The 26072-nt window shown below is 38.5% G+C and overlaps 1 protein-coding gene across 8 annotated transcripts in view; it reads right to left on the minus strand.

Annotated features, from left to right (window-relative positions):
• Positions 1-24494, minus strand: part of EYA1 (EYA transcriptional coactivator and phosphatase 1) — a 312611-nt gene extending 288117 nt beyond the window's left edge. For 2 of the 8 annotated variants that reach the window (XM_029591458.1, XM_029591456.1), the window contains exons 1-7: positions 24096-24494; positions 18433-18482; positions 16461-16588; positions 5220-5297; positions 3524-3590; positions 3063-3208; positions 901-1023 (exon numbers count right to left, since the gene is read on the minus strand). In XM_029591458.1, the coding sequence (XP_029447318.1) occupies positions 901-1023; positions 3063-3208; positions 3524-3590; positions 5220-5297; positions 16461-16584 (538 nt within the window). In that variant the 5' untranslated portion in view covers positions 16585-16588; positions 18433-18482; positions 24096-24494. Of the gene's footprint in view, positions 1-900; positions 1039-3062; positions 3209-3523; positions 3591-5219; positions 5298-16460; positions 16589-18432; positions 18483-24095 lie in introns of those variants that run through there. The other 6 variants (XM_029591457.1, XM_029591452.1, XM_029591459.1 and 3 more) reach the window with 5 other exon arrangements.
• Positions 24495-26072: the final 1578 nt, after the last annotated feature.

The raw sequence follows: 26072 nt of genomic DNA on the forward strand, positions 1-26072 counted from the left end.
GGGGATAAAATTATTATGCCAATGGGATGGAAGAGGAGAGGAAAGGGAAGGGAAGGAATAGCAATTATGACAAGAATGTTGGGCGATGGTGCAGTTTTGATGAAAAAAAAAAAAAGTGATGATGCACATTTACAGAATCCCCTACTTTGAATGTCTACTCATGACACTGCTCAACCTACTGCAAGAAATAAAACATTTTCTGTCTGCAACTTCCTGAAGGCACTGGCACAGTGTCAGCTGCAGTGGTAATTTTATCTTGATGAAACACACTGTAACCCTGCAGACGGATTATAGACTTTCTTCTGCTACTAGGTAGCACCCCAAACTACAGATATGCACTGTGTCAGTGAAGGTCTCGGATAACATTTTATTTTCTCTTGTAACTTTTTTTTTCCTAAACTTTTTTTTTTCACTCTGTGTTTTGAAGCAAGAAACTTCAGAATTTTTGCTTTCTCTCTCTGAGAGAAAAATAACAAAGAATAAAATGGTCACTGCTTAAAATTTCTTTTAGTTTCATTTTCACCTTAAAAAACAAAAAAAGAATGAAATTATGACATTGGGCTCCCATTTGGGATAGGCAGATTGAAAAAGTACTGAAACATGATTTGTACTGCTCCTTCCTTGGTTCCAAACTTGCCTAGCTTTCTGTCCTTTAAAATGCATTGCTTTGCATCCCCTATAGGACTTCAGTGGAACTTATCAAATGACCTGATTTGGATTTTTTTTTCAGGGGCTGCAGCCATTTAGTTCAGTTGCCTCGATCTGAAAATAGACTCATTTTTTTGCATTTTTTTTTTTCATTTGGATCAAAATGAATGCACATCCCTAGTAATACAGCATTATTTGTAAAATAGCTTCAAGTGGAAAGAAACATGCAACTATAAATATATTTATACAGACCTTGCATTTGGTAGCTGTATGGAGCTTGTCCTGGCTGAGGAGTGCTAAAACTTGTACCGTAGCTTAGAAATCCTGTTTGTCCAGGAGACTGTGACTGTGATAATCCACCTTCTGTCTTGATGCCTGCCCACAATGCACCTAAACCAGTTAGTGATATCAGATCTGTTTGTTTATGTTATTAAGCACTGAGAGAGAGCAAATCATATAAGCAATGAATGCAGCATAGCACATTATTTAATTTGATTTATGCTTCAGATGGACAGGTAGAAAGAATCAACATGGATAACAAATCAATTGTTTTAAATTTTACAGTTTGTAGCATCTTAGAATTTGTTTTGGTGAATTAGAATGGCCTTTCTAAAGCTGCCTTGAAAATAGCCAGTGCTATAAACAAGCATTACTGGTTTTCAACATGGCATTGCACAAAAGGATCCCATCTCTATTTAATAATCCATTTGCAGAATTTTCTAGGTCATTTATTTTGAACTGGAGAGATAAAAAAAGAGTACAACCAATAAAATAGAGTTAGCATTATAGGCTAGATGTACTATAGGGTTTTTCCTAAATTAGGGACTGATTTTAAAAAGCATTTCCTCACTTAAAACTGGGTTTTAGTTAAGTAAGTGCACTTTACTCAAGTAAATGGCCTTTGAAAATTGCTGCAGTAGTCATTACATTTACGTGCGTAACTCCTTTGAAAATTACCTCCTTTATCACATGTGTGAAAAAAAGAATAAGCTGTTCATCAAAAATGTAGCAATAATTTGAATATCACACTGTACATAGCATGACAAGAGCTATCACAGATTTATGAAAGCACATTTATACTTAGTTTATTGGCATTTCATTGCTCCCTGTTCATTCGGCAGCTTTTCAGCAGATGGGAATGGAAAGGTAGTCTCCCCTAAAGAGGAGGCATTTCAGTGCTACTTGTTTAAAGCCCGAGCACTAGAGATTTGCAGGTCAAAAATTTTTGGTTTGGTTCATTTTATCATTTCTGGGGAGGGGGGGGGGGGGGGTTCATTTCATCAGATCATTGAACTTATGTTCAGGTTTGGTTCATTTCCTGAAGTGAAAAATATAAAATTACCCCTCAAAAAAAAAAAAAAGCATAAACATAAAAACAAAACAAAAAAAAGAATCTGTCTCCCTGCAGCCCTCCATCCAATATGGGGGGAGGGGGGCAGGCCTCCCCAGGCCCCTTTGATTCACACTCCCAGCTCTAAAATTGAGCCTCGGACCCAGGTCTAACCAGCTGATCCTTCCCGAGTCCCGGGTTCCTGATTCAAACCCCTCCCCCCGCATAAACAAGCTCCAGGGCTGGAGACCTCACTCCTAGGTCCTCACTTACCCCACCTCCTTGCTGGCCACAAAAAAGAGTAAGGGCTGGATCAAAGCCCTCTCACTCACACCCAGGAACCTGCAACTTTACAAATAGCCCAGCCACACCAGAGATACAGCTGACAGAGTGGGATTCGGAGAGGCCCCCAGGAGGCCTGGTTCCCAGGTTAATTTTTTAAAGGGTGAGATGGTATTTGGTGGGCTGCAGTGAGGCCCTTTTTTTTTTGGTAAAAATGGCAAACAAAAATACCCACATTTTGGGGGTATTTTCATGGGAGGCCTCATTTGTTGTATTTTTGCCATTCATTTTAAACAAATGCACATCCCTTCCAACCACATCACTGTAGCATATATCCTCTCTCATCTGCTCCAGCAGATGGGGGACTCAAATGCTGGTCACTAAAATAGAAAGATTCTCTCATTATGTTCATCTTTATTTATTTGTTAAATATGTTACTCATGAAAAAGAAAATCACTGAGGTCCTATACTAATACGACTATGAATATTGACAGTCATTACAATGAATCCAGCATAGTTCATACTTTCTAAAATGCTTTGAGCTCTATTGCAGTGGCACTCAAATCTAGCCCTCAGGTCTGCCTTGTAGGATATTCCTAAACACATTGTCAGAGTATCTGTACATATTGGCTTGAGAAGCAGGATAATTTGCCCATTATGGTTACCTGAAATGCAGGCCATTTGGAGGCCTTGAGTAACATATTTGAGAACCACTGTTCCATTGTGAACACACTAGAGAAGAATAATATTGCACCCATAAACTAATGTGAGCAATAATCATGCAAACATGGCTTGTACTTACCATATGGAGGGATTGTATAAGGCTGGCCTGGCTGAGGATATGTGGCATAAGCTGCAGCTTGTTGCATTCCTGTGGTAAACTGTGTCTGCCCATATGCAGCCATAGTTTGTGAGGCAGGGGTAGGGAGTATATGTGGGTAGGCTCTGCTATTTTTCGACAAGACAAAAACAAGAAAAGGGATTTATTAGCCTGAAGCACGAAACCATTTGGGCTAACAAAATCTTAATGAACTTCTGCATGAGCTAATAGAAATTCATTAACAGAAAGAATAACTGACTCAACAAGTTACTTAAAAAAAAAAATGCTTCTAGAACAAGGATATCACAAACTGTCATGAAGTAACTACATTTTCAGTTGTGAAATAACAGATGGGCCTTTCTATAATCCTCAATAAGACAAGAGATTTGTTAAAATAATTTAGAAAATAATTAAAATAAAGTAAACAAAGCAAAATCCCTTACTTGGAAGAGTATAGCTGTGCAGAGAACTGGTGAGTTTGTCTGGGGCTGAAGCCACTGCCTCCAATCACTAGACAGAGGCAAAAAGAAAGACAAACGCACAAAATGAAACACAAGGAAACGCAACACTTTCATTCAACGTTTTCAAATGTTACCAGTTGTTCTATAACGCTGGATGACAATCATCTCAGCGCATACTAAACTGGGATAAAAACCGAGTGGAGAGTGGAGAGTTTATCCAATTCAGTTGGCAGTTAAACATCCGAGTGGAGAGTTTAAAAGGAAAAGGCTTGACCATAAATGACAGTTTGAAGGTGACCTTGTAAGCTATATGCATGGGTTGTGGCAGTGCCAGTTTCTAATAACTGAGTTTGGTTTATCTGGTTATCGAATGAAGTAAAAGGTGAGAAAGGGAAACTGCTTAAGGGGTTACAAACATCACTGTGCATAAAAGTGCACAGCAAGTTTCTTCAAGGGCATTTCATGTAGCAGCTCCTGGTAATTGTTAGCCATGTCTTTGGCTTTAGCAATTAATTTTGTGGCATGGCGACAACCTTACAGTCGTTAAATTCATGGGAGCTACAAAAAGGGTCTGCTTGCAAAAAAACAAAGCTCCCTCTTCTTTCATTCACTTTTTCCAGCGAGACGTTTGTGCTGCAGTTGGTGACGGTGTCCATGAAAGCTTTTATGCCAGTCTGATCAGTCCATGAAACGTTGTGCCTGGACAAGTGGAGCCCTGCTTTAAAGCAGAAGCTCCAGAGAGAATGCACACAAATATCGACATGCCTGTTTCATTGACTGCATCAATTCCTCATTCATTCTCGTTCCTAAAAACAAAAATAAACCGCTCCTTCCCTCCCCAAATATGTTTACACTTTATTTTGGAATAAAAAGTGTGAAGCTAATTCTGACCGCGACTACTGGTTTTTGGAAACCTCATTCCCAAGTCCACTGTTCAGTTCTTCAGGTTATATTTACAAGCTTTGCTTTACGGTGCTAGCAAAACGTTTTGATGTGAGACAACACTAGGGATGTGCATTCATGTTGCAACGACATGAGAAACACAATGAAACAAAAACAGCAACAAAATGTAGTTTTATTTTCGTTTTGTTTTCAGTGAGCATAAATAAATGAAAAATAAACAAAATGAAAAAAAAAAATTACCTCCTATCCTACTCAGGATAAAACAAATTAATTGGTGAGCACATCCTTAGCCCGCACAGCACTACTTTGATTTACTTAGATTTGTAATAATGGGAATGACTATGTGGGAGGGGGTTTAAAAAAAATATATATATATAACTAATAATATTTCTTTAAAAAAAAATGTAATCAGAAAAGAAAATCTCAGTGAATGTTTAACTGCCAACTGAATTGGATAAACAAGTTGGGAACATGTAAGCTGACCTGGTAACACAGATTAGGTATGATCATACAGCTCATAAAGACGGATGGACAGACAGACTCACAGGCATAGAAAAGCAAACAGGTATGTTCCTTTCATTATGAAACTCACCTACAAAGGGCAGTGCTGATGGTTTCAATATAAGCAAAAAATAAAGCAGACCACCAATTTACAAAACATCAATCACATTTTTTTATGTAAAGTATTTTTATTAGAAACCAGAAAAATGAGGAAGGAGGTTAGGGCAAAGAGGGACTTATTTACTCATCAGGTAATATACATTTTGCCTCTTACCTGATCCTGAGAAATTGTCTATTGACCCGTCTGCTACTGTTGTGGCAATGTCACTGCTGCTCATTGGCTCTGTTTTAACTAAAAATATGAAATATATTTTATGACTGATATATCATGTTATTTAATTGAGTGGTAATGGTTGATTGAAGGTAGTTTAGGAAACAATAAATAGTTGATTGTAAAATGAAGCCAAGTCACTATATAAAGCCAGTCTTTTATTATTAGTAAATTATCTTCTACCAACATTGGGACCAATGTAATAAGCTACGCATTAATTTTTTAACCCACAAGGTACATTTGTTTTTCAATTCCAGATGCAGTAAGGTGATGGTATGCTATGCTAATAGAGGAGTTAAAAAAAAATGCGCACAAACTCAAAAATGTGCTCAAAAAAAGGCTTCGTGCACATAATATCTTAAGCACAGAAAAATGGTTTATGTGCACAGCACAAGTTTTCTGTGCATAAAATCCCAATTATAGGTCCTGGCACCAGAACTCCAGCTTCCCTCCATAGACTAACGTTAACCCTGAAAACTCTACTCCACCTTGGATTAGAAGTTAAGTTTCCAGCATTAAGAAAGCTTGAGGTAAGCCAAGGTACATCTCTGCCTTCATGGGGAATGGCTAATGCCATCGTTAGCATGGAATTTGCATGAGAGGGCACTAACCTGTCTGCACAGTGTTGCTGACAAAACTCCTTACTGCACTGAGAGTAAAGTTTGAACCAAAAAACGTGCACACAGCTGCAGGTTAAAGTGAGCTCTGCAGAACACACAGTTTATCACATCAGTAATTGTACATGAAACACAAAAAATAAATGAGAGCATCTGTGTAGAAAGCAATGGTGAGGCTGCCATGTTTTCCCAAAACTGGTGAGAAATATAAGGGGTGTAGGTAAATTTAGAAAAACTTTAATCACCTTGCAGAGGCAAGGTTTCAAGGGGAATATCTGAGTAAACACAGGTGTTATCAAGGAAAGCAGTAACTGCATTGGCAAAATTAATTTTCCATTTCTCCCTGAGGAAATAATATTGATGATCGCTGATGGGTTCTAGTTCATGTGTAATATATTTTATGATGCATAAGCACATGAAGGAAAAATTAGAGTGAGAAAAGAAAAGCTAAAACAGAAAGGCTGCTCTTCGTAGAGGTGCTTAGAAATGATATGAGAAATCCTGAACACTTACATCCCTAAACTAATCTTAGTATTTAATTTGCATTACTTGATGCTTATACTTTTTTCAAATATTATTTCAAATAACTCAGTGTCATAAATAATGTAGACGAGTCAAGCACTCTGACGTGAATGGAAAGTCTAGAACGTGAGATCCTGGTAACTGGGTTGAAGCAGGGGATAGACCCGGGAGCAAGATACAGAAATATTTCTTCAGAGAAAGGCTGGTGTATGTAGGGAACAGCCCCCAGAGGGTGGAAGTGGAAGAAGAAAGAAATATCGGATGAGCACAGAGGATCCTGGGCGGCAGGGAAATAGGGGTGAAGTGGAGATCAAAAGTGGGGTCTGTGGTATTGCAACATACAGGGAAAATGGGCAAAATCTATGCTTGTAAGTTTCCATTTTCCTGTCCTAAACAAAAGGCACTGTGGCAAATAATCAACAAGCATATCAGTACTACTAGATGCAACCTTGACTACTCAGGTTTGCTACCACAGAACGCGAGTCTGTTTCTTATCTTAGAATTCCGCTTATAGACGCATTAAACTATGGGCCCTTTATTTTCTAAAAAGACTCCCCTGTTTTGTGTCTATGGGAAAAACTCTTAGTAACATATGCCCCTGTATTTATTTTAAAAAAAAAAGTGTTCAGTTTTGTATGTACACGCAGGCAGGTTAAATTGGACAAAATCTATTGTATCAGACTTTACAAGATGAAAGGGGCAGACAATAGCAGAAGTGTATTAAACACACAGTCACAGTGTGTACAGTTCCAAACTACAAATAAGTCTTTTCTCTTTGAACTGATAACTCAACATTCACACAGGAGTTATCTAGTGAAATAAGGCTGTTAAAAATGAACTATTCCTTCCCTTTAAGATATAAGATTCTTATTTTTGCTTTACCGGGAATATAAAAGTTTTTAAAACTTTTAGTATATTTTATTTCTTCATATCTGACCAGCACAAGTAATTGCATGTTCTCCCTGTGAATTATCGTCTTTGAGGATAACTTTCAAATGCGCATGGCAGCATATACGTGCATATATGGCTGCAAGCAGATCTACGCTAGTATTTTATAACCTGGGCAGAGGATATAAGAGCGGTTTGTTTTTTTTTAATATATCCCGCAGCATACACACACAAATGGAGGCTTACGTGTGAACACATGCAATGCATTAAAACAACATATATCAATGCATTGAACTTGCCTATTTTTCTTACCTTTTTTAAAAATATTGGTGCATATATTTTACGCACAAAACTATAGTAGGACTTGCCAGCATATATCGGTGTATTTTAAAGTGTGTGCACTTCAAGGAAATTACCAGTTTTACCCATTACTCCACCAGTTTGCCCACCCTCTTCTCCTGGTCAAGACCTTCCTGGTTCTTCTATCTGAACACCCAGCCCTCCTTCCCAGACACTAGTTCATATCAAACACGTTTAATATCACTTACACCAGATAATTAGCAACTGTAAAATTGCACGCATCAATGCTGGCCTTGCCCCAGAATGCCCTTAGACCTCCCCCTTTTATCATGCACGTGAAAGTGAAAATATGTGCGTATTTTCAACCTTTATAAAATATAGAATCTGCAAGTAAAAAGGCTGCTTATGTGCACATATGCTAATTTTTAGGCACATAAAGCTGAATTGTAAAAGCCTGGCGTGTGCCAAAACTGGGAGATACACGAATAGTTTGGGCCGGTGCACGCCAAGCGGATTTTTAAAGGTGCTCGGGCATGCTTGTACTTGCTGCTATGCGCACAAAATGAAAAAGTTCTGAAGAGGGAGGGGGCGTGGAAGTGATCTGGGTGGGACATGGGTTTGCCTGGATTTCACATTGAAATTAGCTCCTAAGTACTTTCTGCACACAAGCACATACTGGGGTCCCTGCTGCGTAGCTTTATTTCTGCTCTGGATGACGTGCAAGTTTACAGTAAAAAATATCTAGACAGACCAGTGGGGTTTTAAGGGTTGGGTCCAACAGAGGAGAAGGGAGGCTATTAAACTAGAGGGGTTCGGAAGTCCTATCCCTTAACTAGGAAAAATGAGAATGAACTGGGAAAATGACTAATGGCGTCAGGGTGCATGGCTTTTAAAATCCTCCCACTTACGCGCTAGAAGCGGCATTTGCATGCATAGGCGTCCCCCAACTTAAAATTGCACACACACATGTGCACATGGTCAGGCTATTTTATAATGTGCACACATACGTGTGTATGTTATAAAATGGCCCCGTTCCCCGGCACAGGCCAACAAACACACGCACCTGTGTGCCCACCAGCCTGTTTAAAAGTTATCGCCATAATGTTTGAAAATTCATCCCGTGTGTTTTCCGTCACAAGTACTGTTGGGTAAAAGTAATGTCACCTTGGTGTAGGGAGTTCATGCACATGTATGCAATCTATTTTGGTGCTATCAAGGAAGCAGGAAAGGAGATCAGATTTGGCAAGAGGCAGGCAACAGGGGTCAGCTTGGGACAGTTTTAAAGGACCAGAGTTGGCAGAAGGCTCTGGAGAAAGTTTCAGTAGCTGCAGCAACAGCTTAGGAAGGATGTGTGTGTTGTGTCTGTTTTATAGAATAATGGCAGTGACAGGGGGTGAAGGAGAAACCCAAAAACAGCAGCATCAATGACTGGAAGCTGGCGGGGGGGGGGGGGGGGGGACATGAAGAGAGTGTCAGCGGTCTGAAGTGAGGGACAGAGGATATCAAGAATGGCAACAGCATGATATAGGGGAGGATAAAGAAATAGAGCAATAGTTGAATTGGGCGATGCAGTCATGGAATTGCCCCACTGCATGAATGGAGATGTAGTCTTATGCAATGAGGTAAAAACAAGGACTTCATCAGCCTGTTTGGGTTGACCTGGAAGAAATGGGAATGCTAGGTGGAGGGGGGAACAGCTGTGTTTAGAGGCATGGGGGAGGGGTGGGGAGTGGTCGGAGGGAAGGTTTGAGCCAATAGCTAATGTGACAATGCTTTCTGTCAGAGTAAACATCACTATGACAACACTGAAAAAAGGTATATTTTTGGATACATCTTGGTACTGGCAGAAAGACGATAAGATGGCTATGAACATCTGGATCCTGAAGCTTAGAAACAAAGAAACTTTGGTAAAAAGTTGCCCAGCAGGAAAAAAAACAGACCAGGCCATTTGCTACTTCTAGCATAATACATAAAACTCATGACGATGGTATTTCTTTTTTGATATTTTAGATTAGAACAGAGGAATGGATAATAGATTTACCATTCAGGTTCTCTCTGTACTCTGGTTTTCCTTTTACACATATTATAGATGTGTCCCTACATATGTGGCACTTCAATACAATGATACAGAGCATGTCTGAGTAACCAGATTCAAATGAGGAGAGAAATGGCTGTACTCCCAGTAGGAAAATTCACAAACAAGGCATTCTGACCACTGCAGACAAACCATAAACTGCTCCAAAACAGCAACATCATGCATCAACACACACACCAATAATAGTTGTATGTGTAAGTGATTGCACATATAATCAAGCACACATACAAAATGAAGATATTGTCCTATGGACAACTATTATCTGTTTTTTATGTAAGACTCTGATTAGAAAAAAAAGTGTTATTCTCAATAAATCATGATCAAAGGAAGCAAATCCCTCTCAATTGACATAACCCCAATTATGAAACCCTCAACCAACCTTCATGAGTGAGGATTAAAAAATGGACCTTGCATTTCATAGAGCAAGCGCTGTATATTCTATATATCTCATACATAAACAGAATTTTGTTTTAAAAAAAATCATTTAAGGCTTAATACTGCTTTAGTTTTGTTGCAAGTGTCATAAATGTATGCCCTGGGCTTCCAGCCGTCACAATTTGGCCCTTTCAAATTATTTAAAATTCAGCAGCCAGAATATTGACCAGTTCACCCATCCATAATCATATAACACTGGTACCACAGTCGCCTCATTGGTTACCTACCACATCCCATGTCCATTATAAACTGGCAATCACCATTCACAACCTCCTCTAAAACAACATCTCCTCTGCATGGATCATTGCTGTTTTAAAAATACATACCCCAGCAAGATCATTAAGATCATCTAGGCAGGGCCTACTGGATATTCCTTCCTCTAAAACTGTTCATTTAGAGGAAACTAGAGAACAAGCTCTCTCGATAGCAGGACCCTCTTCCAATTGAAATCAGGCTACTAAAAGAGCCCAAATTCTTCAAAAAGCATAAGAACATAAGAAATTGCCAAGCTGGGTCAGACCAAGGGTCCATCAAGCCCAGCATCCTGTTTCCAACAGAGGCCAAACCAGGCCACAAGAACCTGGCAATTACCCAAGCATTAAAAACATTTCTAAGGCAAAGAGCCTATTCTTGTTAAGTATTTCATCTTAATATCCCCGTAGCTGCCTGCACATTTCTCTTTATGTTTTTAACAAAGTGACTGTATGAGGTTTTTATTGTATTAGTGTTTTAGATTATGTCCGTATTTTGTACCCTGCCCCGAACGTAGGAAGGGTGGGCAACAAATATTTTAAAATAAATACTAAGGGAGGCTATTAATCTCACTATTTCAGAAAGATAAAAAAGTATTTATTAATATGACAAATGGCCCTCAAGATATGACAGAAATGACTTGTTGTACTATGAACGCAGTGCAACATAGAAATTTACATTAAAGATGGTCTCTATAGATTTCTGGCAATCCTCAGATACACAAAATCTGTCAAAAGGCTGAAATCTAATTAAATAAAGTTAATATAATGTGGAAAAAAAAAGGGGGGTTTCCTTTTTTTCTCAGGCAATTGATTTTCTAAGATGGCTACTGAAAATTCTACAAGTGCCAGCTGCTCTGACTGAATATATGGATATGAAGACTGGCGAGTAGTCAGAACTGTACAATCATAGATCTGTTGGACTGATTCACTGATGACACGGGAAGGTTTACTGTACTATATCTGTTAAAAAAATACAAGTCTCTCTATCAGGAAATAAATGTAGTTCCTTGCTGTTTCATCACACCTCATCTTCATACTCTATAGAAAATAAAATAAAATATCGCTTGGCCTATATTTTTATTGCACTTACTGTATAGTTCTATCATTCATCTTGCATAACAATCATTCATAACTCATTAAAAAAATATACATTTCCCTAAAGTTATCTATTACAGAACTTATTTTACATGAATGGAGAAGTTTGCATTCTTTAAGTAGCAACTACTCCTATGTACAATCAAATTAAAATCTACTAAAAATGAAAGGACTACATCTTTTACCATTTGTTTCAATAAGGAAAGGATGGCAGATGTCTGGAATAGCTTCCCTGCAGAAGTGATGAGAACCAGTGCTGTGACAGATTTCAAGCATGCTTGCGACAGTTCGAGATGTTGGTGCTACAGTCAGGATTGAGAAGCTAGAGTATGGCAAACAACCATGAGATCATAGGAAAACGGTGAGGAGACAATAAAAGGTGGATAAAAGGAAGCATGACCTAGCAGCACCTCAGGTCAAAAATTGTCCTGGTCCAGGGGGAGATATTTTACAAGTAGTCATGCTTTATGGCTGGCAGCTGGGATATATATTTGAAGTGTGGAGAGAAATAACTGAGTTAACTGGGTACCCCATTTGGTCTTTCTCTGCTATCATCTACTATGCTAACAAGTTGATGCCAATAGATCAGGGGTGGCCAGATATTGTTCAGCAAGGTGATAAGAAGAAAACGAAGGGCAGTAAACGAAGCAAGACTTAGTAACACTGCAGATCATGGGGTAGCTGGGTTGGTTTCAACAGTCTGCAAATCCCCAGAAAATGAGTTTAATGCCAATAGATAGGTCGACAGTACCCAGCTACCACCAATGTGGCCAGATGTTTGGGTAAAAGCCTCATTAATTTTGGTAGCTGTTTATATCATTCCATAATTTGATTCTAAGTCATTGGGGTGGGATGAAGTAGGGACTAGTTGTTGGTTAAATTTGGGAACTTGAACACTATGCATCTTTACCCAGAATGGTAAAGAACCAAAAAGAGAGGAAGACGACAAAAACAGACTCAGATAAGATGCAGAATCCTACAAGAGGTCAAGCTTTGATGACTGGCAGATTAATTATTTCCTAAACAGTGGTAGGCCAGCATAACTGGGCAAACTGAATGGACCAAATCATTTTCGTGTGCCATCACCTACTAGGGTAGGTTATGAAGAAGAAGGAACGCAGAGTCTTTTTTGTTTTTTTTCTGCAGGAAAATGGGTGGTGGACCCTAATTTTCCCTCTTCCAGTCACATTAGTAAGAAAGTCACAAATTACCTCACTGGAGGTCTGATTGGCATATGGGCAACAATGTCACTAATGCTACCTCAGACCATTCCAGGTGATTTAATTTCTTACACTGTTCTGGGGACTTGCAAGGGAGCTGCTCAAAGAATGTTTTAAAGTAATGACTTAGCAATAATTTAACTGTCAGAAGGAAAATATCACTATATATATATATATATATTCATCTGAAACATTGAGGGTACAACACTTTTAAACTATAGACATTAAGGCATTCATAAAAATAACTATATTTTTTTCTAACTGTAAGTAAAAAATACATTAGCTTTTTTAATTATAACCTAAATCATACCTATTGATCTGATCAGCATACCTAACGGACATTATTGAACAACGATCATCTGCAGTAGCTTTAAAGATAACCAAGAGTCAGGGGCATAGTTTTCTTTGAGACTATCAACATTGTTTTTTTTTATAAATAAAGGTTCTTCTTTTTAAAATATAACATTTTAATCTCAACTGTATATTTTACAGTTTTTACTAGAAACTTGATTTTCAGTCACTACTTTATACTCTTCTTCCTCTGCATGCTGACAATTCATAGTTTACTCTGAAGCAGCTTCATAAAGGCAGCGGATGAGAAGGTAAATATGATCAAGATATCAAACGAACGCACACTCTAATTTCTGTAGACTGAAGGACAATGCTTACTGACATTTTACAGTAAGCTCATTGTGTAAATATATGTATTTTTATACTGCTTTCAGAAATACCTTAATCTAACATTGCCGCCAGCGTTGAGCTTTCAAAAACAAAGGCACAGAGTGAATAAAAAGCTAGCTTTAGTTAATTTCAAATGATTGCATTAATGCTAAATAGTTTGAAAATGTTAAATCTTCATATGGAAAATTTATGACTGCTCACTCAGGCCTTTTTATGCTCTCGTATAAAGCACCTCGACTGTAGGTTTATTTTTCTCTGTCTTAATTTATAGTTGCTATAGATAACTGACTGCAATATACTTAATTGCCTAAGTAATGTATTTAGATTTTGCACTGCAGGTGCCAGAGCACATTGTGAAATCCAAGCAACATAATTAGCAGCTGTCAGAAGTCAGTTTATATTCTGTTCGAGATGTCGTCAACATAAAACATGTCTGAAAATGCATTGTTAAAGGATTATAGAACATTTGTTTGAAACAGAGCCATTTCACTTTGGGATAGTATTTTTTTTTTTTTAATTTACTTAAACAAAATTTAGCACTTCTGGGAATGGCATTGTACCTAACCAACTTCTGTAGTATCCTGACAATGTAAAACTTAAAACAGTGAAGGCATCTTTAAGACGTGCGAGGCAGAATATTCAGTGACGAAGTACATCAGGCTGATGATCAGAATGCATGCACCTCAATCCCCATGCAAGAAATGAGCAAACCCCCACCCCATTATGTAGCATTTTAAAGGAAAAAATAAAAAACAGCTGCAGGAGAAGGTTTAATTTCATCAGATGCATCCTGAGCTCATAGATCACGCATCAGGGGAAAAAAAAACAGTGAAAATTAAAGGAAGTTCAGTCTTCCTTTCAAAAAGATGGTTTTCACAAAACTCACTTCATGAAACAAAGGGTCTTATTAAAAAAAAAAAAAAAAAAGATATACATCCACTGCAAGGCCTTATGCAATGTATATTGCATAAGGCCTTCTCTCTCTTTTCCTTAAACTATTTTTGCTTTTAAATGAAGACAGTTTTTAAGAGATAAATGGTATATGTTTTCGCAGATTTCAAATAAAAAAAAAAGGTTAGATATTTTTGTTACAGCTAGTCACAAAAACTGTGAAAAATAAAACTGTGAAATGTGCGGCAGTAATGACAATTCTGCTTGCAGCCTTAAGACCATAAGGCTTAGCAACCTGCTTTCTCCAGGTACTAATCATGTGCTCTGCTAACCTTGTGTTAGAACCTGGACTCTCCTTTAAATACTTACAGACCCCCAATTTATTTCAGGATACTCAGTTAATATCCTCTATTTGATCCCACCTCTAACCTCCTACTTTAACTCTCCTCAGTCATGACCTTGCTCCTTTAGCTCCAAGCCACTTTGGTGGCAAGACTAGACCGCAAGCTCCAAGGAGCAGGGGCCCATCTTTATGTGCCTCTGTGCAGCGTTGCGCACATCTGGCATGCACTATACAAAGCGGAAGGGTTATTGCGCCAGCGCCATACAATCTGGTGGCACTCTGTATACCAGTGCTTAGCAACCAGCATGCAGCCTTGAGCAGAATCATGCTGTCACCTGAAGGGGAATCACAAACAAAAGAATAATAATAAAAAAAAAAAATCCTGTTTTACTTCCTCTTAAATAATCTGTATGGAATGAATACATCCACTGCAAACACTAGTCTTTGCCTTTTGAAATTGGCTACCTTTGTCCACTTTGTGCAGCCCCCATGACTAAGGCAGTAACTCAGGTGACCAAGTCTGAAAAAATAGAAGCCCAGAAGGGAGCTGCAATTCTTTTCCCCTAATATTCTGCAGCAAAGGGATATCTGTCTCAGTGTCGGAGGCACATAAGGGCTGGATACTATCTGCCCAGAATTATCGGAGGAAGTCAATCTGCCCACATAATCTTGCTCTCATATTAAAACAGTTTGCAATCAAGATTATTTTCTTTTTGCTTCTGATTCACATCTATTTATATTGCCGCTTTCATTAGCTGAAAGGAAAATATACCAAGGCCAGGCTTGAACAAATAATTCATGGAACTGTGACTTTTCAGTAGCATGGACAGAATTTGGCCAGTTTATTGGACATTAGTTAAAACACTGGAACAATTTAATGGGAATTCCCCTAGAAATGATAAAACAGACAGCCATACATAACTGGTATGTTTTAATTCAAGCACAGTAGAAGGGAAGGGTTTTGTTTTTTGGTTGTTTTTTTTTGCTTCTAATAATGGAAACCATTCAAGCAACACTATCCTATGGAGCATCTAAACAATTGTGTGCTAACTAAAAAAAAAAAAAAACAAAAAAAAAAACAACTGATTGTAGGAGGCTAAGCCTACAGGAGGAACTGAATGATGGCTGCCCATTATCTGAAACCCATTTACACATCTTTGAGACCAGATATACTGAATGAATCTATGGGAAAAATGATGTCCTTTCAAGTTTCTTGGCATTCATGGTAAAAAAACAAAAAAACACTACACATACATGCTTTTAGCTTTGACAAGGAAATATTTTACCTGCTTTATAGCATGTTATTACATATTTCTTTCCCCATTGTAAGATACCTCCTACCCTTGGTTTAAGTAGTTGTACCGTTGTATGACAAATGCATTATTACTTCATTGAGCCATGGAACCAGCTTATAAAGTTAACTGCTTAATGCCTCAATGTCATTAAAATGAGAAGCATGTGAAAATTATCTGAATGTTAAATAATAATCCATAATGGTGGATACTGGGGAATAATATCACATGCCATTTAAGACGAGCAGTGGTAAACTGAATGGATACATGGCAAAAAGAAAAAAAACTTGCAGATGCTCCATGCAGGAAGGAATCCTCTCCTGGTAAGATGAGGGAAAAAATATCCCTGGCTAAAACGGTACAGCAATAAAGCAATAGAAAGTTTGATCTCATTCGCTATTTCAAGTTAATTTGCTTGTTAAGCCCTGCATAAAAGTGCAAAGAAACAACCAACAACTACAAGAGATGTGACGGAAAGCCAAATAAAAGCAATAGCTGCACGAGGCGTTGTTAAAAGATAAAAAGCAATGGCTGCATTAAAAGCTACTCACCTTCTGTGCCATTTGGTGTCATGGAATTATCATTTATGTGGGGGTTATCAAGGTTGGGACCACTGGGAGATTCACTACTACCACTTAGTCGGCTGTGTGGGCTGGCTAGATCCTGCATTTCCATAGACCTAGGGGGGAAAAAGTAGGCCACTTTACTGCGCTGTATACATCCTTACTCTTTACTTGTGTTTAGCCACCATTCTGCTCTGTACCAAATGAAAAACAGCAAAAGGCATGAGCCATGTTGATCTTTTTCTGCCCTTATTTACTATGCTGCTGTTATTCCATTGCTGCACACAACCCTCTCTCTCAGATTCAGGAAACTTTATTGGCATGACAATGTTTGTTGCCAAAGCGCTTTAACTAAAAACTGGATGAGATAAAAACCCCAACACGATTACAAGACACCAAAAAAAAAAAAAAAGGACAGCAACAAGGGAATTCCCAGGATGTTGGAGCTGGTCAGACTCTACTTCTCCCTCCTTTTATAACTTCTGTCTAGTTAAAAAGAAAACACTTAAGATTAATCAAACTATTTTATTTTCAAAACTACCCGCAAAGTTAAAACGAGCCTGGAAATGTAATGTGAATGAACGCTGAAGTTAAATGATGGCTAAAGCACAAATCCAATAACCGTAGACATGCTTAACCGGAAAAGGTGAATGTAATATGTTAAATTGTATTTAGGGCTCCTAGCAAATAGAAACGACTTCTTTCTACGGCAACTTTCCTGGTGTACAACACGGAGCAGCCTATCCGGGAATATATTCATCTAGTAAAAGGACTTCCTCTCCATTCACCATCTACTTGAATTTTAAAGAGGGTCTCTAAACCCATATCAGACACTTGAAGCAATTGTTGAAGCCTGCAGTTCAGTGACAAGCAATGAGATATTCTCCATGCAGTTGTTTACTCTGGCAATCTTCTTAATTGTCCCTCTTATTTCCGTTGAAACAAATGCAGCATTAAAACATTATTATGTCTGCTCACTTGTTTGCTTTGTGGATTACATAAAGCGTGCCCAGTTGCAGAGGGATAAGGCCAACATACAGGCAGTCCATACAGGCGTGAGACTGCCTTTGTGCCACGGAGCAACTCAGCTGTCATTAAGTCAGACAGCAGGATCGCTTTGAATCCGATGTTATTCTGTTAAAAACAGGACCGCGGCATAAATATAGCGCCGGTCTGACGGAATCTTTTTTTTTTTTTTTTTTTTTACATAATCAGCAGCTGATTGCATTACTAAAGAAGAAAAAAAAAAAGTACAACTGGTGTTTATATTCTTAATTGCAAAATCTGAAAAGTAAGTTGTTGGAGATACTTTTAACAGCCCGCGTTTTCTATTAAGGTTATCTGATCAGCCTGCATTCCTTTCTTTCTTTTTTTTCTAAAGCAACTTTTCAGAAAGAACTTTTACTACATCATTAACGTGGGCACGGACTGCCTCCCATTTCTATTATAAGTAAACTTGATTCACTCCAGAGACTACACTCATCAGTTTACATATATATTTTCTTTTTATAAAAGTTTGTACTGTACATAAATGCAATAATTCAATGTATATTCCTAATCACTGTCTTCTCAGTAGAGATAGTTTTATTGCTTTCTTAAGGATTGTACTAGACCAATTTTACATCTAGAGAACTGACTAATATTTATTTTCTTTTTTAATCTTAAATGCACAAAATAGAAATCTTAAAATAAAACAGACTGAAATAAGATGTCAGACGCAAAAAGTGACTTAAGGACAGAACAAAATCGAATAAGCACTTAAAGCCTAGCGTTTGCCAGTCTCAAAACGATTTGTGAGCATAAAAGCTAAATGACGTATAACTATTCTTTAACGTGTTTTCATTAAGCAAAACTAACAAAATGCACCACAACAATGTAAAATAAGGAGGGGGGTGGGGAGAGAGAATCTTTTTCTAAAGACTTTTAGTCACAGCAAACGAAATATCAACTGCATCCTTACCTACAAGTTGAAGAAACAGCAACATCTGACCTGGTTTATGGTTTCTGCACCTGCGTTCAGAAAAATGATTTAAAAAAAAAAAAAAAAAAAAAGATGCAAACTTTATTGTGCCTCAGTGTCAGAGTTTAAACTAAACCGAAAAACCTTGCTGGTAACGAAAATGCTGCCCTTAAAGCAAATAAACAGGAAAGGGGAAGACACTGTAGTAGTGAAAGGCATATTGACTTTAAAAGTGAAGCTTGAAGCGATGGTTTCTTCCTGCAGGTCTGGTCCTTCCCCCCTCCCCATCCCATGTCAGGGGGAAGGCAGCCAAATGACGGGATTGTGATTCATCGGTGGCCTATGACAGCTGCAAACTGGATTACCCCCTCCCCCAGTTTCTCTGCTAAGGTAGTGAGACCAAGGTGCGGGGGGGGGGGGGGGGGGAGAGAAAGGTGGCTATTAGCAGTGTGTGTGTGTGTGTGTGTGTGCGTGTGTGTGTGTAACAGAGGCAGCTCAAGCATTAACCCCTACTCCCAGCACCCTCGGAGGATCTTTCATCCAACTCTTATCAACCGGTTGAAATGTGTTTGCCTCCTAGCCCTTTAACTCTTGACAGTTTCTTATCCCTACCAGGTTGGTTTTCGTCTTCATCTACCCTTTGTCATTTAAGTTATTGTCTAGGTCAGCTCCTGGGCAGGTTGGTTTTTTTTTTTTTGGTTTTTTTTTTAATGAATGATAAACATGACACGTGGAAGCTTACTCTGTTACTGCTGATTAAACTTTGAAGTTAAAATCTAAGAAAATAGTTTTTATGAGGCCAACGCGGGGTGGGGGCGGCTGATTTAACTTGCAAAGCCCGGCGCACGATTTGAAAGGATCCCTTCGAGCTGTAGAATGTAACACGCGGTAAGATGTTGACTGAAGAGAAGGCCTATTTGTACTGATGTTGCTGTGTTGCACTTTATACCGCCGTGTGGAGCCTCAGAATGATTACAGAGGAAAAGTGCAAGCAATGAACTTTTAAAAAGCTCGGGGGTTTTGTTTTTTCTTTTAAAAAAAAAAATATGACTCTCTTCTGTGTATTTTCATCATTAACAATCAGAAAAGAGACCGGATTTTAGAACAGGAAGTCATCAAAATGTTTTTGACCCGATAACAACTACCATCCTTAAATAAATAAGTCACCATGCACAACGTTCTAGCTACCGGAGCGGTATTTATTCCGTCTGACACAATTCTTGCAAACGCGTAGTCTCTTGGATTAAAGTGAACAGTTGCAAGGTGGTGTGCTTCAGACCGGTTTTTCCTCTAGAACCGGTACAAATCACATTTCCAGCAGGTGATAAAGCCCAGGTGAGGTGAGGCTGTTGGCTTGAAAGCACAAAATCTTCACCGGCAAAAGAGAATATATTGTCTGACAGTCAGTGCTCGGAAGCTTTGATGTGCAGATCCCTTCAACCTGAACTGACTTCTCTTTGATGATCCCAAAACAAACCCAGGAGAGAGGAGGCATTTTAAGTACCATCAAAACCAGCCAAGCAAATCTCACTTATACCTTCATAGATTTGTTGATTTTAATTACGAATAGAAGCTTTACTTTTGTGAGAGGACGGCAAAACAGTGAATGTTTGAATAGGACGACTAACAATCATCAGCCTGCAAACAGAAGGGGCGGTATATTGAAAAAAAAGCCTTTCCTGTTCTGTACAGTCTTGTTTTAGGCATCACCTATGAACATAAGTGCAGCTAGGGAGTCTGAAAATTACGTCAGGTATTGCTTTCCTTCCAGAACTGCTCAAGGAGAAATAAGAGTGGGGTTTTTTTTTGTTTGTTTGTTTAAATCTTTCCCTTAGTAGTCGCAGTATATGCCCCTGGCCTAGATACTTTAATATCTGCGTATATAAATCAGGAATACATGAAAAGGTGAGAAACGGCTTGGTTTTCAGGGACATTAATTTGCAAGTTGTAGATGTAGAACATATTTCTGCTTCTACCGTCATCACAAAATGTTTTTTGTAGCTAATTTTTTGAGAAGGTATATGACAGCATAGATCTCGGATATCCTAATTCTCTTCTTTTCTAATGGTATTCTAATTCCATAAAAAAAAACGTGTTTGTCTACCGAACCAGAGATATATATTTGATCTCAACAAAGATAGACATATTTAACCTTGCATTAGCTAAGCAAATGCTAAACTAAATATAACTATATTAAAAAAAAAATCTAGTTTCATAGAAAAATATTGCATTTTTAAACCAGACCTTCAGAACAAGTACAAATATGCATGCAAACACACAATATACCAGTTAGATTTGAATTATTAAACAATGTACTGTCTAAATATATATATTTAGACAGACATATACGAATACACATGCATGCATGGTATCATTTTATCTATATTACACATACAGAGGCACTGGCGCACTTAGGCTCCGTTATTTACACTCATCGACGATTTCCCATTTCATCAGCTATTCCTTCGAGTACTGGAGAATATTTAAACCATGTGTTACGTGTTACCATATTTAAAAATGAGTCTTTAATCAAAATAACTTTAAAACAACTAATCCTCACTTAGGCTGGTCAGCTGAATCCACATAGTGGCTCAGGAAAAATAAATCCACTCCCAAGAATGCGAATACAGACAACAATTAGACACAGATGTGAATGAAATTAGTTACAGTTTACAAAATGCTACACTTCACATGCTTTTAGGTTTTTATGTGTAGTACAAAATTACAGTGTGGTAAGAAAGCATATCGTTAACAGTCCACAAGAACAAAAATTCTGGAGTGTGCTGACATTTTTTCCTCTTAACCTTTTTTTTCCTATGCTGGAAGTATATATATATATATTTTTATTTAGTTTAAAGTAAAATGTAAAATTTGCATTTTGTCACCGAGAAACGGTAAGAACGCTTCCATCTGACACAAAGGCAAACGCTTCGGCGGAGCTGGCCTTCAGGGCCCACCGTCTTTTTGATGGAAGCGCTGATGACCACAAGATCTCTTGCAGTAAAATTATATTTGGGAAATAAAATCCTTCCCTAGAACCCTATAGATGTTTCTGTCAAGTGACTTGTAGAGCCTTTTCATTTGGACATATCTAATATAGTTTTACAAAAATTATTTTATGGGTTGCAAAATATTGCCTACATCTCTATTAACAATGTGGAAAAAAATACACAAAATATATAGTGAAAGGAGCACTATCCTCAATTTATAATGTAACCCCAAGAACACATTCTGATTTGTTAATGAAGTATTTTAAGTCCCTTTAAAAAAAAATAATTCAATTTATAATTCTTCACAGATGTAAGCATTCTTGATGTTCAATTTGTCGCTCTCTCATTTTACTAAACCTGATATAGTACTCCACCAATCCATTGAATAGCCACATTAAATCTGCTAATACCATGCTCTTCAACCCCCGGAATTATTTCCAGAAGGCACACTTGCTTTGAGAGCTCATCAAACAAGACTTAAAGGTACACATTTTCTCACATTTTCCCTACTTCAGCGCTCAGGATTCAGAGGAAAATTCATGACTCTTGCACTGTTTATTATACTTTGCTAAATTACAAATCAAAAGCATCTGACAGAACATCAGGCGCTGTGGCCAAAAAAAGTTAATAATGTTCTGTGAAAAGTAAACTGCAAATGGGAAAGGATTCTTAAGGCTCAGCAGCGCAGAACAAATAAAATAGAGGTACTTGTCTAAATTATGGGTCTTCCACTCTTATTTTTGCTTACTAGAAGCAATTTTTTTTTAATGAAATGACTAATTTAAATTTTCGTTCAGCTGAACAGAAAATTTCAGTGAAAGTACTAGACTTATCCAAATAAATAGAGCCGGCACAGTAGTTGGTTTTCTGCAACCACAGCCCTAGGCTGCTTGCCTAATGGAGCCTTAAGGACAATGGCAAAATTCTAATCAGAACTTATATTCACAAGAAAGCAGTATTCCTTTTTGGAAGAAAGGTATTCAATGTGTTTGAAAAAAATGCCCCCTTTTTAAGGATTTACCATTTTCTCCTAGCTGTAATGGCTTCTAAAGTAGAAATTAAGTGTCAAATGGCATTTCAAAAAGAACATTGGATGCTAAGATTGGAATGCATGGCTATTAAGCTAACGGAGGACAAATATTTTAGCTACATAAACACAAACAATTGAAGCAGATTTATTAAATTAAATCTGATGTCACTGCAAGACTGCTTTAAAAATACAAATGCATTAAAAAAAAAAACCAACCTAAAATAAAGTGCTTTGCAAAAAACAAGTCACTATTTTCAAAGAGAAGCAGCCAGCTGATTTAGCAAAACAAGTGTTCTCTTCAAAAGAATTTAGAATGAAACTCCGAATTTTAAATATGGATAATGTTAAATATGTTTTGACTGATCTTTCAATCAATGAATTAAAGTTGTTCAAGCAGCAGATGTATCCTTGTGATGTAATCGCCATCATATTCCCCACAGAATCCCTACCCAGTACAATCACTGGAGAAACGGTGAAAATACATTTTGGACTTTCCGAATTCTCGTCTGCATATGTTGAGCTGGGAGACCTGTGGCCCTCTCACTAGGATAATGCCTTGCTATGCGCTCCAAAGATGAGCAGTGGTTTAAGTCTTCTGTGCCTGTCCAGTGCACAGGTTTTTAGCTTTGAATGACTGCGGCTGTTCATTTAGTGCCCTGGGCCTTGGGAAATGCGAGCAATTCCAAGTTACTTTCTTCTCTCCCTGTCTACATATAGATATTATATATACAAACATGTATATGCTCACATTAGAGTTTTTGTTTCTATTGTTATTATACATCTGTTTTCTCTTTCTGAAACCTGCAGATTTGTTCTTGCATATTTGTACAGTTCAGAACGGTAGAGAACAGCAAAGAGCAATCTTCTGATGCCTTTCCATTTTAAGTCTCTCATAAATCACCACCGAGAAGCACTTCCTATGAAAAATATTTCTAGGCAATTTAGACCGGCTGATTTTTTTTTTTACCCTCTCTTTCTTATTTGGAACAATCAAGAAATTCAGATCAACAAGCATTTCAAATATGTATAACTTCCTGATTCTAAGAGAATGTCAGTACATGTCAGATTTCTAGCTGTCAGTGTTTATCCCTCTGCTTAATCTCTCCTTGGGGGGGGGGGGGGGGTGTTAAAATTGAAATGTATGAAGCGAAAGAATTTCTGTTATATCAGCGCTATCAGAAGAACTCTGATTTGGGGGTTTTTTTTTCGTCTTATATACCTTTCTGTAACTCTTCCCACTGATATACTCATATGTGTTAACTTCATATCCTCCACTCAGAAATGAATGTCAACTACACGGACTGAAAATCCAGACCAGAAACACCAAATCGTGCCTGGGTCATGGGCACCATCAATTATTGTGCTCGTAATTTGCGTAGTAATTTGCGTACAATGAAACTTCAGGTTAGCGATGGAAAAACCCTTGCAGTTTCTTTGAGTTAACTTAAAATAGTCATACAACTTTAAACATGGAAAAACCTATGTGTGATTTAAAAATAAACGGATAACACTTTCTTTTTTCAGGTGATAGCCTCTGGCTTATATATATAAAAAAAACAAAAAACCGTGTTATCCTCCTAGGTTTTGCCCACCAGGACGGCCGTCGTCAGCCCATGCAACTCCGAAGCCAAGTTCGTACTCACAGGCAACTTTTCCCATCTGCCGGCTCCAGCAGCGCGCCGCACGGCCCCCTTCCTGCAGTCAGCAGTCGGCCATCCTCCTTCCTTTACCACTTGTACTCCCGGAGACTGCGCAGGGCCGTCCCGCCGGGAGGGGGGGGGGGGGGGGCGCGCGCACCGCTCGCCCAAACCGCTCTGGCTCGTGAGGGCGCAAATGCCAGGCTGCGGCGGAGAGCCCCGGCTCCGTCCGGCTGGGCTTCCCCCCCTCCCCCGCCCCCGGCGAGCGTCGCGGCCCGGCGTAGCTCTAGGCGGGAGTCTGCGGCCAGCGCCAAACGGGGCACCATCGGCTCCCAACGCCCTCCGCCTTCCGCAGCGCGGGGGGGGGGGAAACGTGCGCCTTGCCGAGCGAAGCCGGGAGAGAGATCGCAGACAAAGGCACAGCAGAAGCTGCTTCCCTCCTATTTGTTTGCTCAATCTTGTAGGTCTGCCCACGTAGCCTCGGGGCTTTTTTTTTTTTTTTTTTTTTGGGAAAGCAAACCACAGTTTTTCTCTTGTCCTAACCTTATTGGTTTAAGTAGAACAATTGAAATGAGCAGCGTGCCGCCTGAACCGACCTAACTGCTTTAGAGGGGGGAATATCATGTAAATGAATGGTATCTGAATAGACAGCTGTGTGTGTGAACGACCCAGCTCCTGCACTCTGACAACTGGCAGCAGCGGCTACCCATGTAATATCTTCTGCCCTTAGTCACAGATTCTCCTCGACCCCCCCCCCCCCCCCCCCAGCTGTCCCACATGTCCGAACTTAAGGGAAATAAAATAAAGTAGTACATAGGGTTTAGAGGGCCTCCTGGTTCCAATGATTCTTTGCCTTGCGCGCACCCCGAGGTTTTCCTCAATTCTGTGAAATTTGGAGGCCTTCCAAAAAAAAAAAAAAAAAATCCAAACCCTAAATCTCCCCCCACCCACCCAAACAAGAAAAATAAAACATGCATGCACTAATAGACTAAAATTTCCATAGGAGAAAGTCTGCCTTAGTAATTTTATTGTAGTAGTGGTAGTACTAGCATGAGGTACTGAAGATTTCCAGATATTTGGGTACTGAAGCAAATGATGAATTTTGATTAGTGAAGGCCAATCTATGGGCCTCTTTACTAAGCATTTTCCCCATGGACACAGAATAGGAGAAAAACCTTATTTTTTGTTTTAGTTTATCTAGTAGTGAAGTGTAATAAAATGTCTGTAACAGTCTAAAAGAATAATAAATACCCTGTGATTTTTAAAACACGATTTTTTTTTCCGAAGCATAGAAAGCATTCTGGAAATTTTCTGGGCAAACCTATCATCATACAATATACAAAAATATAACCAACTAACAAGGTAATTTTCAAAGGTAAATGTAACACACTATGGTAGCAATTTTCAAAAGCCCATCTACCTGCGTTAAGTGCACTTAATGCGGGTAAAACCTATTGACAATTTAATAACATGTAGTATAGCAATTTTCAAAGGCCTATGTTTGACAATGCAAAAACAAAAATGACAATTACGATTATGATCCTATATTTTCCTTTTTTTTTTTTTTGTCAAAATCTTGAGCTTTTGAAAAAAGTCATCACATTTGAAATATTCAAATAAGATTAAGCATGTCTGACATTTGATTCATATCAGCCTGTTTTCATGAAAGGGATTTTGCCTTTGAGAAACACTGATTCACAGTACAGAAAATAAAAACGAAAGACTGGGATTGGGAAATATAGTTTATGTTTAATGCCCTAGCCAAATATGACTAAACAAACTGTAATTCAAAACTAATGAAATGTACAGCATCACAACGTTTTAGAATATGGCAGTTTCTTGTCTTACCTTCACATAACTAACCTGTTGTTAACAGCAAATGCTGGCCTATTCAGGTAATGAACAGACACTTTGCACACTGTGACTACCACAGAAGAATGTTGTGCCAAACCTGCAAGACAGCCTTAAAGCAAAGCTACCTGA

This window comes from Rhinatrema bivittatum, chromosome 2 (genome assembly GCF_901001135.1).
Source record: "Rhinatrema bivittatum chromosome 2, aRhiBiv1.1, whole genome shotgun sequence".
NCBI lineage: Eukaryota > Metazoa > Chordata > Amphibia > Gymnophiona > Rhinatrematidae > Rhinatrema > Rhinatrema bivittatum.